This window comes from Ochotona princeps, chromosome 8, assembly GCF_030435755.1.
Source record: "Ochotona princeps isolate mOchPri1 chromosome 8, mOchPri1.hap1, whole genome shotgun sequence".
Taxonomy (NCBI): domain Eukaryota; kingdom Metazoa; phylum Chordata; class Mammalia; order Lagomorpha; family Ochotonidae; genus Ochotona; species Ochotona princeps.
This window is the reverse complement of record NC_080839.1, coordinates 33,098,040-33,116,080: the sequence shown is the minus strand read 5'-3', so window position 1 is coordinate 33,116,080 and position 18,041 is coordinate 33,098,040. Positions and strand designations below refer to the sequence as shown.

The 18,041-nt window shown below is 37.2% G+C and overlaps 1 protein-coding gene across 7 annotated transcripts in view; it reads right to left on the bottom strand.

The window, feature by feature from the left end:
- The window catches only part of CCDC85A (coiled-coil domain containing 85A), a 193,687-nt gene that overhangs the window by 32,419 nt on the left and 143,227 nt on the right, over positions 1-18,041 (bottom strand). For 5 of the 7 annotated variants that reach the window (XR_009245957.1, XR_009245958.1, XM_058667813.1 and 2 more), the window contains exon 3: positions 8,178-8,254. The exons of the other annotated variants lie outside the window; for them this stretch is intronic. Coding sequence is in view for 3 of the 5 variants with exons in the window: in XM_058667813.1 (XP_058523796.1) it covers positions 8,178-8,254 (77 nt within the window). In the remaining 2 variants the exon portion in view is untranslated. The remainder of the gene's footprint in view (positions 1-8,177; positions 8,255-18,041) is intronic. 7 annotated transcript variants of the gene reach the window in all.

Below are 18,041 nucleotides of genomic sequence, written 5' to 3'. Positions count from 1 at the left end.
CTCATTGTACCTTCATTAGTGCCTTGGGACACACGCTGGCATTTATTCCTACGTGAAGATGCTGGAAACTCTTTCACCATCCTAGCATCACATTGATACCTTTGTTTTATGTTCGTTAACTTCATGTGGATGAAGGTTCACTAATTTTTTCTTTTTCCCCATTGGCGGACTGTACTCAAGGGGCTACAATATGGAAATGTAGCAGAAATTAATATGTTCATGGGTGGAAACAGAGAGAAGTATGTCCTCATGCATGCACTACAAAAATGGACTCAGCAAAAGGGCTGATAATCTGCCACATTGTTGGGAGACACCTCAGTGGCAGCATGATGGACTTGTGAAAACTCAAAGACACCCATTGTAAGACTGTAGGGGAGAACAGAGGGGACAGGAGGGAACTTGGGGAGGGGGTGGGGAGACTCCAGCACCTATTAAATTGTATATATATATAAATATAAAATAAATATATATATGTACACACACATATATATACATATATATAACCTATATTATATCTTTTGCACAAGTATTAAGAGGTTAAAAAGTCATTAAAAATTGTTAACAAAGAACCAAGTGTGTTGTCTATCATCTTATTAACTGCCTTAGATGCAAATTTTTATTTTAAAGATTTATTTATTTTTATTGCAAAGTCAGATATACAGAGAGGAGGGGAGACAGTGAGGAAGAGCTTCCATCCAGTGATTCACTTCCCAAGTGACCGCAATGGCCAGTGCTGCGCTGATCAGAAGCCAGGAGCCATAAACCTTCTCCAGGTCTCCCACACAGGAACAGGGTCCCAAGGAACAGGCCTTGGGTGGTCCTCGATTGCTTTCCCAGGCCAGAAGCAGGGAGCAGGATGGGAAGTAGAGCTGCTGGGATTAGAACCAGCGCCCATATGGGATCCTGACACGTTCAAGGCAAGGACTTAGGCCACTAGGCCACTGCACCAGGCCCAATTTTTAATGATTTATAAACATTCACTGAGCTCAAGCTATAGCAAACTGGACATATAACAGTTTTATGTTAAAAAAAAAAAAAAAAGGCCTATACTGCTCAGTTTAAGAAGTCTGACCAGCAAGGGAAGACAGCTCGACTTGGACCCATATTTTCCATCAGTCCCTGGGGCCCTTCAGTAGGAAATAAAGCTCAAAGTCAGACTGGAATCTGAAGGGACACACAGCACCTAGAATTCTCAATGAACCACCTGGAAGCCTTTCGGAAATTACAACCTTTGTAACATCTACATTTCAATACTTTAATCTTTTAAAAAATTAACAAATTCTAAAACCAAACACTATTATCTTTTCCACTTTCTGTGACCTGTTATCTTATCCTTTTAGAAAGATAGAGTCATCTTTGTGGATTTTGGCTTTACCTTGAATTTAAAATAAGAAATCAGATTAGAAATCCATTTTGTAAGACAGCATTAGTTCTGTTATAAATGTTCCAAAATAGTCTTTGATATTATTCAGATATCCATGATTCTGGCTGTATTCCTACACAGCAAACCAGGTACTGGTTGAGTTCATAATATTTTGTGACACATCTCATAAATGGCATTAATAGAAATATTGTATGTTATGGCTATCACAAAATTTTTAAAGAATTGTTTCAATGTGCCCTAGTGATAGCGGCAATTATTAACATATGAAGTGTAGCTATAAAACTGCAGCACTGTCTGGGGCCAGCATTATAGCCTAAGAGGTTAAGATGCAGCCTCTGACACTGGCACCCTTTAGGAGCACAGGTTCAAATCCTGTCTACTCCATTTCTGATCCAGCTCCCTGCTAATGCACCTGAGAAAGCAGCAGCAGATGGCATAAGTGCTTGGGTCCCTGGCACCCATATGGGAAACCTGAGAGAAATTCCTAGTTCCTGGCATCAGGCCGGCCCAATCTGGTTGTTACACTCATTTGGGAAATAAATCAGTAAAGGTTTCCTTTTTTTCTTAATCTCTCTCTCATATATATATATATATATATATCAATCAATACATCGTTACGTATGATCATTGAAAACATGCCATATTTTGCTTGACATTCCCATTGCGCCTTCATGCTGTCATTACAATGAGGAGACCTAGGGACCAGCTTTGCAGTGGGTAGAGTCATCGTCTGTAACACTGGCTCCTCATATGGGCACCAGTTCAGTTCCTTGTTGCTCCCTTTTGGATGCAGCTCCCTGATAATACACCTGAAAAGGCAGAAGATGGCTCAGGTGCTTGGGCCTCTGCACCCGTGTGGGAAACCTGGAAGCAGCTCCAGGCTCCTGGCTTCAGCCTCACTGACCATTCATTATCGCAGCCATTTGCAGCATGAACCAGGGAATGGAAGAACTCTCAAACTCTGTTTCTATCAAATAGATCTTTAAAGAAAAAGTTCTCATCACCTTTCAAAAGTTCTCACACAGGACCCTTCTACCATGAGATCTCAGAAAAATATTATAAAACCTGCCCTTTGAGTTTCCATCTTGCTGTAGACATTTTTCTATTAATTTCTCTTTGATATTTTTCCTGCTACAAACAAACTTTTCCTTTAGCCAGGATGCATTTGCATTTCCCGGCATGGTTTTTTCATGTCCACTCATATCATCATTTCCATCACAGCCATACCTCTTGTGGGTCTTCTATTTATCCCCTGAAGGCTTAGTGAACTAAACAGAGGCCCCTTTTATTTTCATTAGATAACCATGTCAACTTGAAGAAAAACGCCATCCATAGCACTGTTCATCTGGTGTAGTCCACTTTTTCCTAAATATATGACCCCAGCAGCAACCAAATCTTTGTGAACTGCATATTTTTTCCTATCAGTAGCATCCAGATTCTGCCCAGGTTACACAAGCATGGTTAGCATTGCTGTTTATGAGTAAAAAAAATTAGTAATTCTAAGCAAGTTTCTCCTCAGGAGTGCTTGGATGGTAAATCCCATGCAAATAAGCACTGGAAGAATATAAATAATTGTTTCAAGCATTCCCTGGACCATATTTTGTGCAATAGCTATTTTTACTGACACAATCCCAACTCCAAAGAAACCATGTATTTGTGGTCCTACAATACAGAAAGAATTGGCACAACAAAGTCAGAAACTATGAGAAAGCAAGAGAACAAAAAAAAAATTGAATAACTATTTTTATAGCCAAAAAATAAAAGCTCATAAGGGAATCTATACATTTCTAAAATTTCTCCCATTTCTGTCCAACCCAAAGGCAGTTTCTTCCTGAGAACCCAGTGAGGTGAGGGACATCTCAGGGGTATGACGTATGTTGCAGGCCGTGTTGCCATGGAAGTAAGAAGCTTGATTTCTTTAGCTCCTGGGTAGCCTTCTCAGCCTTTCTGGCAAGGGTGACAGGCTTTTTTTCCCCCTTTTGTTCCAAAACTGCTTGGGAAAACAGCCCTGCCTCCTTAGCAAGGCACTGAAAGACTACATCGTGAGTTTGCACTGGAGCCAAATTATAGGCAGGCAAGAGTTTTCATTTCCATTCCTAAAATTAGCTTCCTTTGTGTGTGCTAGCACAACAGAAATAGAAACATTTGCTGAATGAGGCCCACTCGGTGGTAATCCCAGTGGCCCTGCCTCTCCAACAGCACAGCAGAACCCTGGCACATGGGCAGGAGTATGACATCAGGCAGTGCCAGGTGCCTTCATGGTTTCTCCACATGGGCTCTCAATGCCAGCCTCAAGATGTAGGTGCTTTGTTTGGCGGAGAGTCTGATGCATGCAACACCTACGTTGCTTGTGATCAGATGGTCCAGAGCATTGGATCACAGGAAACAGATTTTCCAGGATGATTTTGACAAACTTAATTGACTTTGGAGCTGCAGCAAACTGCATGCTGCATCTCTTGGGTTTTCTTCACATTGCAAAACCCCAGGTAAATGTGTAATAGGTAAGAATAGTTAAAAGTAGTAATAATATTTTTAATCCAGGGTTATATCTGAATATTCAAAGATAGTCAAAGGGCAGACTTATTTATAAATTCATCAAGTAGGTATTTTGTACCATCCATTTAATTATTTTCTGCTTGAGTAGAATTCTTAATTGCAGGTGTAACACATGAACATACTGTGCAAATCTGACCATGAAGAAAGGGACAATGAAATCAGAATGTGAGCAAGACTTCAAACTTGGCTGTAAAATGACAACTCAACTTCAAAAGCATTACTCTATCATTTGCCTTCACCCACCTGCCCTACAGATTATTTTGAACAAAAAAGCTCCTCTAAGTGTATTTTATTACAGATAAATGTTCTATGCAAATATGGATATTTATGTTTAAAATGAAATGTAAAAGGTTTTGAAGTTATTTTGGAAATGTGTTAGAGAGAAGACAACCCTATAAGACACATTTTAAATTTAATTAGAGATACTACCGCTTTCAGAAAAATAGAATATTATTTCCCTTGAAGCAAGAATAAAATAAACCTCTAACAAATCTCAGATGTCTAAGCGAATCTACCATTTGTTTTTCAGAAAAAAATATTGAGAAAATTGAATTTGACAGTAGATGAAAATAGCTTTAGTGCTTAATTACACTGAGTTATATTAATGAGATACTGTGACGACTGAAAACACTGCTGGAAAGAACAGTGAATCAGCCTACACCTGAACTTTAGACTACCCTTTATTAGTTACATGACCAGGACAATGCCCTTAATGACTCTTAACCTGATATGCCTTGACTTTTAAAAGAAGCTTTCCTTATGAGATATATGAGGTTCTGTCACGCTCAAAGAAAATCTCGGATTCATTCTCCAGAGAAAGTGTGTTATACACGTAAGTATATACAGAAAAAGGTACATACAAAACTACATTTGATAGCATGTCACTTGTAAAATGTTTCTAATATTATCAGTGACTAACTGATGGAAATCAGTTAATAATGTTATAGATAGCAACTAGATTTATGTAAATAACAATCTTCATTTTAGCATACAATGAAGCTCATAGACCAGTCTGAACAATTTTTGTACTGTAGGTCTTATGAGGGCATATACGCTCCTTTGAAATGTTTCAAATGTGACTTTCAAAAAGCTGTTTACATTATGTCATGTACTCAAGGAACAACATCCTAAGCTTAGGTGGCCTATGTCAACTTAGCTGATTTATGTCAACTTTTTCAAAACATTCCTTTCAAATGATTTTGGCTACCAAATAATTTTTCATTATCAAAAAATAATGAAAGCTGATCTTATTTTAGGATACCTCTGAAAGCACCCTCACACTGATTCAAAGTGGAGCTCTGTGATTTTTGTAGGATATTGCCATCATCAGAGCAAAGCACGCTGCAGTCACTGCACGCTGACCTGCCTGGCAACCCAACTGACAATCTACTTGCACTTTTACCATCTCCTCCTCACCACTGGATAGAGCCAATTCCAAGTGTACCAGCCTCCTCCAACTGTTGAAGAAAGAGCCTTTCATTCTGGGATGGGCACAGACACAACCCTTCATTTACAAGGAACGCCAACAATGTAAGAACATCCTCACTCACATGTGAAAGCATTCATATCTTTGCACCTGATTAGAAAAAACTCAAGCATGACACCCTTCTTGTATTTTAAACATCTATTTGTGTATAGATAGATGTATATATACATAATACAAATTCCTAAAATGGCACTGATTATGTCCAACTTGATACAGATAATTAAAATGAGCATATAGAGTTTGTCCTCCACAACAGTGCTTTTGGTGCGTTATATAATTAATGTAAACTATCAACAAAGAACCTGGCCAACAACTGCCCCAAAGAAAACTAATATTCATAATATTCCAATTGCCATCACCATTCTTATTCCCGTTTAACCTAAGACAAATGAACATATTATCAAGCTGGGAGTAAAAAGGAATGTGTTTCCAATCAAGGCAAAGTGATCAAGTTCATAATTTAAAATCAAGCTTTCAAATATTGAGATTAATTTATGCAGTGATATAACCTTGTCGCATTGAACTGACCTTGCAAATCAGCTAACAGGATGTAGTCAGAAATCATTTCTGCAGGGAAATCTCAACATAATAATTTTTAACAGAAACATCGGAAAATAAATTATGTAAGGTTCTAGGAGAGTCATCCCAAGCTTCGGCTTTCCACGGGGATCCCATTTATTTTTTTACAACTTCTCTAAGATTCATTCTTGCGTTCCATCCTGGTCAGTTGTCTAGTGAATTTGTGCATTTCAGCATATGTTCACACAATGAAGTGTATTAATTGGTTCTATCATAGCTAACTTAGCTGCAAATGAATGCAGCACTCATTAGAAATTGAACAGATATATTGTTTTTGAACTACAATATTCTTTATAGATGTCCAATAGCATAGTTTTAATAGCAGCCTGCATATTAAAACATTAGACATATAAACAGCTACTCACTAAATCTAAAATACTGTTTTCCCATTTTAATAACTCTGAGATCAAAAAGAATCTGACACAATACACATCTTTACCCTTTGCAGTGGCACATAAAATAGGAATGCATCCTACATCAATGACATCTCAACTTCTGTAAAACTTGATCTTGCTTAGCCATTTATGAGAGAAAAAACAGTGGAACAAGACAACCATTCTTGATACTAACAAAGCAGTGCATTTGAAAGCATATAATTAGAGGCTTTAATTTGACAATTTAGTTGCTTTATCTTTCCTATTAACAATGTGAGTAATAGGCATTTATATCAAATATACTGAACACTCTTCTGGTTTTCCTTCAGTTGTCACTATACTTTTAGACTTGTAATAACCTTATAATTATTTTTACATTTCAATGCTTATTTTAATAAGGTAGCACAGTTATTGACATTTTAATGTGGGATGTGTCTCAGTGCCCACTCAGATATACACCAAAAAAAAATGTATCCTTTATGAAATCTTGTTTTATTTCTTTTACATTTCAACTGCCTGAGGATGGTATGACTATATATATCTAACTGTATTTTTTTTTTTTGCTTTCTTTTTAGTAGGGAGGGACTGCAAAAATGTCCAAAGGCCCTAATACAGTTTTACTATGGCTCTAATGTAAAAGCTAAAAAGGGCAAAAGACTTGGAAAAAGAAAAGATGAAAAAATTAAAATTCCAACTGATAGTATTTTATTTTATCATGTGAATAACCCTTGGTGTCACCTTGAGTTTTAATATATATATAGTTTGAGGAGAGAAGCTGATTGATTTCTTTAATTTCATAATTTCGAAGCAATTCTTTGGGCAGTGGAAGAAAGAAGCACTTTTGCATGTAAAACATGATAGCACAAATCATCATTACTGAACAAAAGCAGTTTTAAAAAATGCAATTAAAAAGCCCTCCAAAGTCTTTCCAAGGAGTCTTTGTCTTAATGCTTAGACCACTCTCCTTGAATTACAACCAATCTATGCTTTTTAAATTACTATTTATGAGTTGTTGGGAGGGTAATTTTACATTAGTTGCTTAAAAACTAAAATCCATCACCAGATTGTGGAAAGAACACCAGTGACTCATTGTTTAGAAAACCTCTTTTAAATCAATGTATAATTCATTAATATATGGAGGTCTATAAAGGAAACTAACACTGAATCATTAGTCTTATTCCACTCAACAAAACATTTATTGAAAATTGCTACCTCATAAAACCAACATCATTCTCACCAATGTAACAGACACAGAAACAATTTGTGAAGTGAAACACAAGACATTAAATACCCTAAAAAGACACCATTTTCATTCACCAGAGAAAAGAAAATGCCAAAATAAAAAGGAGTTTTCAATTGCTAACATCACTATTTTACACTGAAAGAATTCAATTATACCACAAAGAATATTAGGAATTGCACAAAGTATGGAACCTTCAAACTACCTATAACTTCACTAGCTCACAATTCAGTGAATTTCCCATGTAAATGTGTCCCCTGTGTCTATCAACTACACATTTTATTTAGAGTGATAATCTGAAGGTATCTTTATATTTATCTTTTTTGTTCCTTTTAAAAATGACTTCACATTCTCACTGCAGACACCCATACTCTTTAGTGCAATACTTATGAATATGGATATACGATGGCCATCATGGAACAAAATCACACTGCACATGGATGAATGACTGTTAACACAATGATTTCAATCACTTAAGACGAAATGTAGCTAAATTCCAAATAAAAGGCTACAACTCACATGACACTGACTAGCTATGAGCTTCTGGAAATCACCCACCTGGGGCAGCATGCGATTTTCTTCCTCCAGCTGTCTTACTCTTGCCTCCAGCTGCCTAACATAGGACAAGGTTGATTCTAAAATTGAAAAGAAAGAACTCACATTACCCATATTATCTCATATTGGGTGCACTGGCAGGATACTTCTGGGTTTGACAGACTCAAACCAATACACAGTGAGTATACAATCTATTACTTAAGAAAAACAAAGTCATAATTCTCCCCAGGGGAGGAAAAAAAAACAAAAATAGTAGCCACTGAAAACTAAAAGCAATTTTGAACACTTATATAATATTAAGAAGTATCAGAGAAGTGTATAGTGTAGGCTTTCATACACAAGTTTTCAGAACATTAGGTATTGAAGATAATTTATCCCTGTTTTCTCCTTCTACTGGACATTTTTAATTTCCCTTGAGTCATCCACAGGCACTAGACTTTCCTGTAAATAAACTATAAGATCCTCCTGAAAAGAGAATGTAGGACAAATGTTTCAAATATCTGGGTCCCCTTTTTTTTCCCAATATGTTTTCCAATTCTTACCAGCAATTTTTCTTTTCACAAATTTATAGGCACTAACTCTATGATTCAGAGACCAGCTATGAAAAGGCCAGCTATTCAGATTTTTGTTTTCCTTGAGAGAAACAAACACCCAGATTTTCCCTAAATCTTTAGATAAACTGAAGGGGAAAACTAGGATTCTTGATTTTCCTTCTTCAGAAATTCACACACGTGCTGAAAGCTAAAAATCAACATCAAGATCAGATTCTTTTCTATACTGTAAATCTCAACGTTAGAGCTTTATATCAGAAACAAAGATTCATTGGTGTAGAAAAGTAGAATTTCATTTTGGGAACAATCTGATGATAGCTCTGAATTTGAAACCTCACAGAGCAACATCATTATACTAATTCATTCCCCAAAGACATATTTCCTGTATAATGAAAGGTACATAGGGATAGATTTTCTCAGAACTTCTCTGCACAGTTAGTATTAAAATAGAAATTCCTTGGTGTTCATGCTCCTTAGCTCAGACACACAAAATGAAGTGGTAAGATGGAGGTATGTTTAAGAGACAAGTGTTTGGATCCCCCCAACTACTGAATGTTCATATAGATATTGATGCGAATTAATATCTGAACCTTCAATTCTTTATGGAAAATTATTCTTAATGTGGAAATTGAGATAAACTTCACTCCACTTTTGTGACTTCCAAAGCAACAAATTAGCATTTTCTAAGACACTTGAGAAGTACCAGTCCTTAATGCGTAGATTGACCAGTTAAGCTCATCCCTGAGCACGTTTCAATATGCTGCTCTTCATGAGCATTTTGCACAAAGCTCTCATCACTGTATTACTATGAGGACACAGTGACCTCATGAGCGGCGACTATCCCTGAGCATTCCTCATGGAAGAAGAATCACAACGCAAAGGGAAATGAAGACATGTGTGCACACTTTGACTTTTTTTTTCAGTTTAATCAAATATTAAACCTGCTTTATGGATGCTTTCAAAGGGAAAAATATATACAGTCTAAATGAATAGCAAAGCCATTGATTTCATGAATCTGCTTTAGTTTAGCAAATGAATCAATGATTTGCAGTTCATCAAGACATGAGTATGAATTGCCTGCTGGGCAATTTTGCCAGCCTCAGTCTCTGCCCTACAAAACTCACTTGATACAAATTGTTCATGTGAAGCGTTGATCTGCAAAATTTTATTTAAATCATGAAAAATATATAATTTTATCTTCTGCTCACAATTTACACATTTTCTTTATTTCCCTTATACTGTAACACATAGAATAGCTGTAAGGACTATATTGAGTAATTCAGGTGGTATTTGGAAACATGAAAATTGTTGTCACTTAGTGACTATCTTCAGCATTGTAACTGAAGTTTTTAAAGTATTTGAAGTTTACACAGTTGATTTCACTAAGACTCTCCCTTAAATTACAAAAATATTCAATTCAGAAAAAAGTAGGAAGTTTCCTGAGTTTGAAAAATATTTCTTCCTATTTTTAATGTGGAATTGTAATATGACAAGTCAAAAACCTTTATTCCAAATCACCTAATACAAACATACCTGGATCAGGAGATGAAAACCATTTTTAAACAGGCAGTGAGGACAAAGTTAAGTAAGTTTGGAGTTCAATTAACAAATTAATATTGTGTGACTGCTTTGTGTCAGGTATTTTCCTACTGTTAGAATGAATGGAAGACCAATTACTGTAATTATTAACAACTTTCTAAGAATACAAATTCCCTTTTAATATTACAAACTCATGTAATATGTTCCAAAAAGTCCTACTAATTGTTGCAGGCTCTTAGACTCTACTACAATCATCATGTAAAAAAATCAGTGGTCCTCTCAAATGAACAAATCTCTTCCTAGCAGATATAAAACAACAAATTTTGGACCTGTGTTATGACATAGCTGGTTAGATCACCACCTGCAATGCCCATGGCGGGCTCCCTGTGGGCTCCTATTGGATTGCTGGCTGTTCCACTTCTGATACAGCTGCCTACTGATTCACCTGGGAAAGCAAGTGTTTGTGTTCTTACTACCTACATGTCAGATCTGCAAGAAACTGGCTGCTGGCTTGGGCCCAAACTAGTCCTGGCCTTTGAACTTATCTCCAGAGCGGATCATTGATAGCAGAGCTCTGTGTCTATTCTTTCCTCTACATGACTCTTGCAAATAAAAAACATCATTTTTTAATGGGAAGAACTCCTAAGTCACAAGTAGGAATATTCATGTTAGTTGTGTTTGATGAAGAACTGATTATATAGTGCTTTAATGAAAGAAAAAAAACTTTTGTAAAATGTACTATCTGATCAGCATTCAGTCCTTGAAACTACAATTGGGAAGAAAAGACCCTTCGACTGGTGTGAAAGAAAAACACATGTTTTATTTAGTTTTCATGGTTGATTAGTTTCTGTACTCTAGGTTGACTTGCCTTGACTAGGAGACAAAACCCTGTGGGAAGAAAACACATGTACACTACTTTTAAATTTTATCATGTTTTTCTGATATGTGAAAACTAATATAGAATACAAAGTGTACAGAACAAACTGGACATTTTATGATGGTTTTTAGCTCATATTTATATTCCTCTGGAACTGTGGTCCTCATACTTTACTTGCTGTACATTGTGATCAGTGATACAATAAGCCTACGATTATGGAATGGACTGAAATTATATTTTTGCAATAATTAGCAAAAAGATTGACAGGAAGGAATAGTATTGAGAGAAGGGGATAGAGAGGGGTGGACATTTGGATGTCTTCTTGGATTTGTACCTGTGGAATGCACAAACTCCTTTATAGGTTTAGAAATGTATTAAGAGTAAGTTAAGAGTGAGATTTCAGAATGTCACGTTGTATTCCAGAATTCTGGGAGTGAAGTTCCAACAGAATATCAACAAAAGCCAATAGATGACTGCAGTTAAGTACATCAATATAAGAAGCATCAGAAGATTATCTTCAAGAAACATGCAGCTAGTCGGTTGAAATAAGAGCAAAAATTTAAAATTCAACAACAAAGTATGATTCAGTGCTAAATCATGTGAAACAGTGAAAAGGGAAGCAGTCAGCTTTATTGTAGTTCTCATGAAGAAGAAACTCATGTTTAAAATGGATCAACAGAATTCTGAGAGGGCAAAGCAATGTAACCAGTGCCACAAAATAAGCAAGGGCCAGAAGTGACCAACGATCCTGCTATGAAATGCAAAGAGAACAGGGAATCTAATGAAAGAGAATGACATACCTACATCAGGAGGAAAAGATTAGGGTGTGTCCACAATCACACATCTAGAAAAGCCAGCATCAACCCTCACTAATCCAGGTGAAATTTTCTTGAAGCCTCTTTGAAAGAAAGGTATTTCATTTCTCTCTGGGAAACTCGACATTAGAGGCAGCGTGATACAAGCAATGCCAACGCAAAAGTTCAAGAACATTCTCAAGATGATCTCTGAGTACATTTTGGGCACATTCTCAAAGCACAAATCATCTATATTCATGCAACAATCTCATTTTTCCTCCATTCTACATATAAAAGCTCACAGCACTAACTATAATAAAACAGTTCTAACAGACACACACAAAATTTCTGTAGAAGTCCACATCTTCTAAAGAATTCCAATGTTAGAGGTGAAATGTGCTTTAGGGCTTCTGTATTCAAATTAATCCCCCTAATCCTTGACTCAGTTTGCATATGAGAAAAACTGACATTGGTGAAAATATTCCACACAGTAGTCAATTTAGCCCAGAACACTAAGGATTAGCCAAGTATAAGTGTATTCAACGGTTTCGTTGGTTCTGGCGGTAGCACGGTGATCCTCATCTTGTATCTTTCAATCACAAAGGGTATCAAAGTACTTACACAATTATCCTAGTTTATTCCTGACTTTAGGAATCCCTGATGGATTTATCTGTGCACTACCTTGATATTTTCTTTGGGCAATTTCCTTGAGGTGATTTCAACTCAGTTTACCTGAAATGCATTTAATCATATATACAGCTTAATTTTTTTCCTGTTAGTTTATACTATGACCAAAATAAAAAAACTGTATTTTTCTGTTTTCATCTCCCCTATGGAGGCATCTATTCCATCCAATTGCCTGCGTTACTACAGTTAGTGTGTTCAATAAGGTTTATCAGATAGCAACTGCATAAGATTGGTCAAATTTTGGAGTGGTTTTGACTAGACGAAATGCTGTCATACCTCCAAAATCTTACAACATAAAACCTTGTAATGGTACTTTCTAACTAACACAAGCCAAACCATCATCAGACTGTGCAGGAGGGAAATCTGGAAGACTACAGAGGCATGCGTTTGTTAGGTACGAGTTTTGCAATGGCTAACAGGTACTATATGCTGAGATTTGGATATTCCTCTTCAACTGAAATGCTTTTTATTTATTTGATAGGCAGAGATAGAAGAGCGATCTCCCATCCAATGTTACACTCTGGATGCTCATACTGGCAGGTGAAGTTGGGAGATAGTCTCCTGCCACCCATTTGGGAGCAATGGAGTAAGGTCCTAACTACCTGACCTATAATTGTTGCCTTCTGGGATGTGTATCATCAGAAAGCTAGTAGAGGCAGGAGCTGGAGGCAGGCATTGGACTGGGTTTAAATGTAGTGATCATTTAAGAAGCGCTCAGGTCATGGAGGCTCTTGTCCTCATGGGTCAGGTTGGTGCCCTTATAAAAGAGTTCAATTCCTTTTTTGTTCTTTCGCACTTTCACTGTCAGCCACTTGGTGATAAAAGAAATATCCTTACCGGGTATTGATTCCTGGATCTCAGACTTCCCAACCTCTAGGACCATGAGCCAATAAATTTTGGATCATTATAAATTACACAGTTAATGGTATTGCAACACAGCAGCACAAGTATCCAACAGCCACTTGATTTCCAATTAATAAATTTTATGCTCCAAACACATAGCTGTATGGTTTCAAATTAATTCTACTAGTCATGGGCTTTTTTATTTTCCTTACAAATTACTTTAGAACTATTTTCAGAAATTATTACTGGTCTGAATAAAAGTGTTTCTCATTCTACCTCAGGCAAGCCAAAGTCTACCTTCTACCTGGCATCCATATTTGCTCTAAAAGTATAAATGATTATACTCCTCACTATAACATATTCTTATTAATTTTTTGCTAGAATCATCAGTTTCATGTTTGCATATTTATTTCATTCTCTCTGCCAGTAAGGCAGTATATTTCAGTGAAACCTTAATTACCCAGAATAAATAAAAGCTGGTATTGAATCCTGGTCTATTCCACCATCCATGAAGCAAATCCCCCCCTTCTCTGACCTCTCTGTGTCAATTTGTAAGAGACAGGACATGGTGATTTCCTCTGCCTCTCTCCTCTCCAGAAGGAACCTGCTAAGTTTCTTACTGCTCTGTTGCCGCCCCCACCTTCCTCTACTCAGAAGTACTATCTTCATTCCACTCTACCTAAAAAATCCACAGTTAGGTTTATAATAAACTCACCAAACACTGGTGTATACCACTTTGTACAATGCCTTTCATACCATTGGGAATCATCAGAAAAAGCTTCATGGGAATTCTCAGGGATTCCCACCTGTGTGATATTGGGCTGGTCCTTTAAACTCTGCAGGGCTATAATTCCATCATTTTAAATCTTTCTCACATCATGAATCTCTCTCAACTTCTCTTCAAGTCATTTGTCACTGATTTATATATAGGGCAAGTTATGATTGCTCTACCAGCTGTTTCATAGCATCATATTCAGTTTGTGCTCAAATACGCTACATGACAGTACTCCCCTACCCACATACTGATGCGTGGTATTGCTTGCAGGAGTTTAACACTGTCCAAATGACTGGAGATTCAACTGTAAGCCAAAGTGATAAGATGTGTGTTAATGGAACTTACATTCTGGTAAGGAAAACTGACAATATAAAGCAGACAAACAGGATACTTTTGAAGGTGATAGGTGCAATAAAGGCAATAAAAGAAAACACCACTAGGGATAGAGAGCTTTGGAGAAGGCAACTTTACTTTAGGGGTCACATCCTAGGAAGAGCTCAGAGGACTACAACCCATGAACAAACCAACTATGCAAAAACCATAGAGAAAAGCACTGTGGCCTGAAGGACAAGTAGCGTTCACACTCGTGGATGTAAAACCTGTATTCTGGAATGACATCATGCTGGAAGAATCAGAGAAGCTTCAGACAGCGATCTCTGGCCACTATTCCCCACTGTCTACAGTTTTTATACTATGCTCTTTTAGGCTACTTGCACTTGGACCCGAGTTTTAGATTCTTTGAACATCAAACTCTATTAACACCATAGCATTTTGTGTGCTGCTTCCCTCACACATGTTACTTTCCAGCAAGAAGGTTTACTCACTCAACCTCCAAAATATCCTGAGACCCCAACCTCACTGTCTCCTAACCAGTACTCTGCAACCTGCTCTTGCCTCTTCTCCCAGATCTACATTCATTCAGAATCTATGTAAAATCTATAGAAGTCAAGGTATTTTAAATGTCCTATTACATCAATCTTTATTTCTAATCCTGCAGTGGCTCACTATGTTGTCCATATAGATGCCAAACTCTGAAAAGCGTAACATAGCTCCACATCATCTCAGTACCTGCTACCTCTCCAACTTCATACCCTCACTAAGCTACAGCCATGGGTCTCTGCTTCTGACTACTATGGGTATTCTCCTGCCCATTCACTGTGTATTGGTCAGCCTCTCCTGAAATGCTCTTCACTCTGATACCTTGCTCCGCAGACTTCCCTACCTTGTTCATATCTCAAAGTAAACCTGAATCTGCCACCATTTTCGCCTCAATTCCTGATTTATTTGACTCTTTTGTATGTTGTGGAAATATTTCATCTCCTTCTAGAATACAAATTAGCTTCTTATGTTTATTGCACAATCTTTGTATCTTCCCAACAGAATGTAAACTTCACAAGACATGGATCCTTATTATGTTGAGTGACACGGTCCAAGTGCATAAACAAGCATCTGCTGCAATAAAATTGTATCAAAAGAAATTAACCAGTCAGGTGGAAAGTACTGATAGGATATTATTTCATTGTATGAGCATGCTTTTCAATCATTCTAGGATATACAGGGTTCGTATTTAAATGGAGCCTAATATCAATTCTGTTATGTCATTTGAAAATCACTCTCTGGAACAATAGATATTGAATGGAAACTTGTGACAGACTCTCAAATGATTTTAGATTCATCCATTTGTAGATAATTCCAATCAGAAAATTGAAAAAGTATTTTCACAAGGCTCAAAAAGGTGTAGCATGTCTCTTTCAGCGTGTGTGGTGTATGAGAGAAAGTTGGTATACATGTATGTATTAGATTAAAGTTCAAATGTTGAAGCCAAACCCTTGTGAGTGATGCTGTTGTGATGTGGGGGTCTCTGGGAAGTGATTAGGCCAGGAGGGTATGGAGTTAGTGCCTTATACAATGCATACAGGAAGGCCTAGGCCATTTTGCCATATGAGGACACATACCACACACCATGTGTGATGCACGGGCTCTCACCAAACGCACGATTGTGTCACCATGCCTCAATCTTTGCCTTTCCAGCCTACTAAGAATGAGAGTTAAAATGTTTGTTTATAAATTATTCAAAACGAAGTATTTTCCTCATATTATCCTGAAAGGACTTAGATGATAGTAGGTTGGCAGAAGTAGATACAGAAATAGTTATAAAAGCTACAGAAAATAAGGATTACTTTTGCTAGGATAAAACTGAAACACACTGTAAAGGCCATGCAGTTGGAACCTGGAGTTAATCAGGTATCCCTTGAGCGAATGGAATACCCCCTGGATGGAATGTCAATGTCTCCCAGATGTTCTTTGCCCACTCCCTCACTAAAGAAGGGCACTGAGGGAGCTGGGACAAGCTCTTCACGGGAGAGGCACCAAACAGGGACTGAGTGAAGAAGGTCTCTGAGCTGTCCAAGCACAGCTTGTAGACGGTTTGTCACATCAAAACTGGTGTCTTTGTGAAAATACCAAAATTACAAAGGAGAAAACAGAGCAATATACTGTCCTGTTTATGTGCATCACAATGAAGGCTGGAAATAATGAATGATTTTCCAAGAATGGTTTGACTGACAAATCATGTCTGTTATCCTATCAAGACTGCTTTTCCTGAAGCAAGTTTTTTTTTTTTTTTTTTTGGTCCAAACGTTCTATTACTTTCTATGGAAGAGTAAATAGTTCCATGGACATCTAAGATTGATGACCTGCATGAGAATCAACTTCGAAATTAGAAAATGTCAGTATCTATGTTACAACGTTTTATACCAATCAAGTCATTCTATATTGGTTCACGTGTCTTCTCTTCCCACGTTGATTTTGACAATGTAGCAAGATGGCATTTTGTCAAATAATGCACCACCATACACCTACATTCCTATTGCCTTTTGAATCAGCACTTGGTTATTTCAGCTTGCAGTTCTCTATTTTATGTAAGCTGGAGATGCTAAGTGGCAAGGGCTTGCCTTAAAGCTCTTTTCCAAGCTGCTTCCTAATAGCACTAACACACTGCTATGTAAAAGGCAATATTTCCCAACTTACTGTCAACCACAACTTGACATTACACCATGTATCAAAACGTTCATCACAATGCCACATGAATAAGCACAGTTTTATGTGTCTGCAAAAAATTTTTAAGTAGTAATGAAAAGAAAATGCAGCTCTGCCCCCTGCCTCTCCCCTCACACACAGACACTTGAAGGAAAGACTGAGAGTCCCTGCCATTGTATTCCCAACTGCCCCTACTGCTAAAGGTTTATGCTCCAGGACAGGTTGAAGCAGCTAACTCAACACTGAAGGCTGGCTCAGAGCAACATTTCTCTGCTCAACTTGCCTTGATTTTCAGTCTTCCCTTTGGATTTGCCATCGCTCTGTACAGGAGGTTCTAGGTAAGCAGCAGTAAATAGAGCTGTTTAGCATGAGTAGCATTTTAACAGCTATTCAGGGTCAAACATGTCACACTTTGTACCATTATGTGGCTGCAGTTATTGTTACCGTTTCCCAGAGAAAATAACCGTCTTTCCCTAGTGCCAGAGAATAGAAATGGATGTCATTTTAATAAATGGAACAATTTTCTTTGATGTACACAGCCCCAGTGAAGTGCATCATGTTGGTATTGTTAATGAATGCAGGAGAAAGCAAATCTGAAAAACAAAAATCTAAATTTCAAAAGATAGCAAACCTATAAAAATGTTACTTCCTCTTAAGTATAATTTTTGTGTATATTTAGATGTTTTAACACTCTGGATCTAGTTATTTTTCCTGTCACTATGCATTTTAGAAAAAGAACTACGAGGTTGCACAATACAGCAT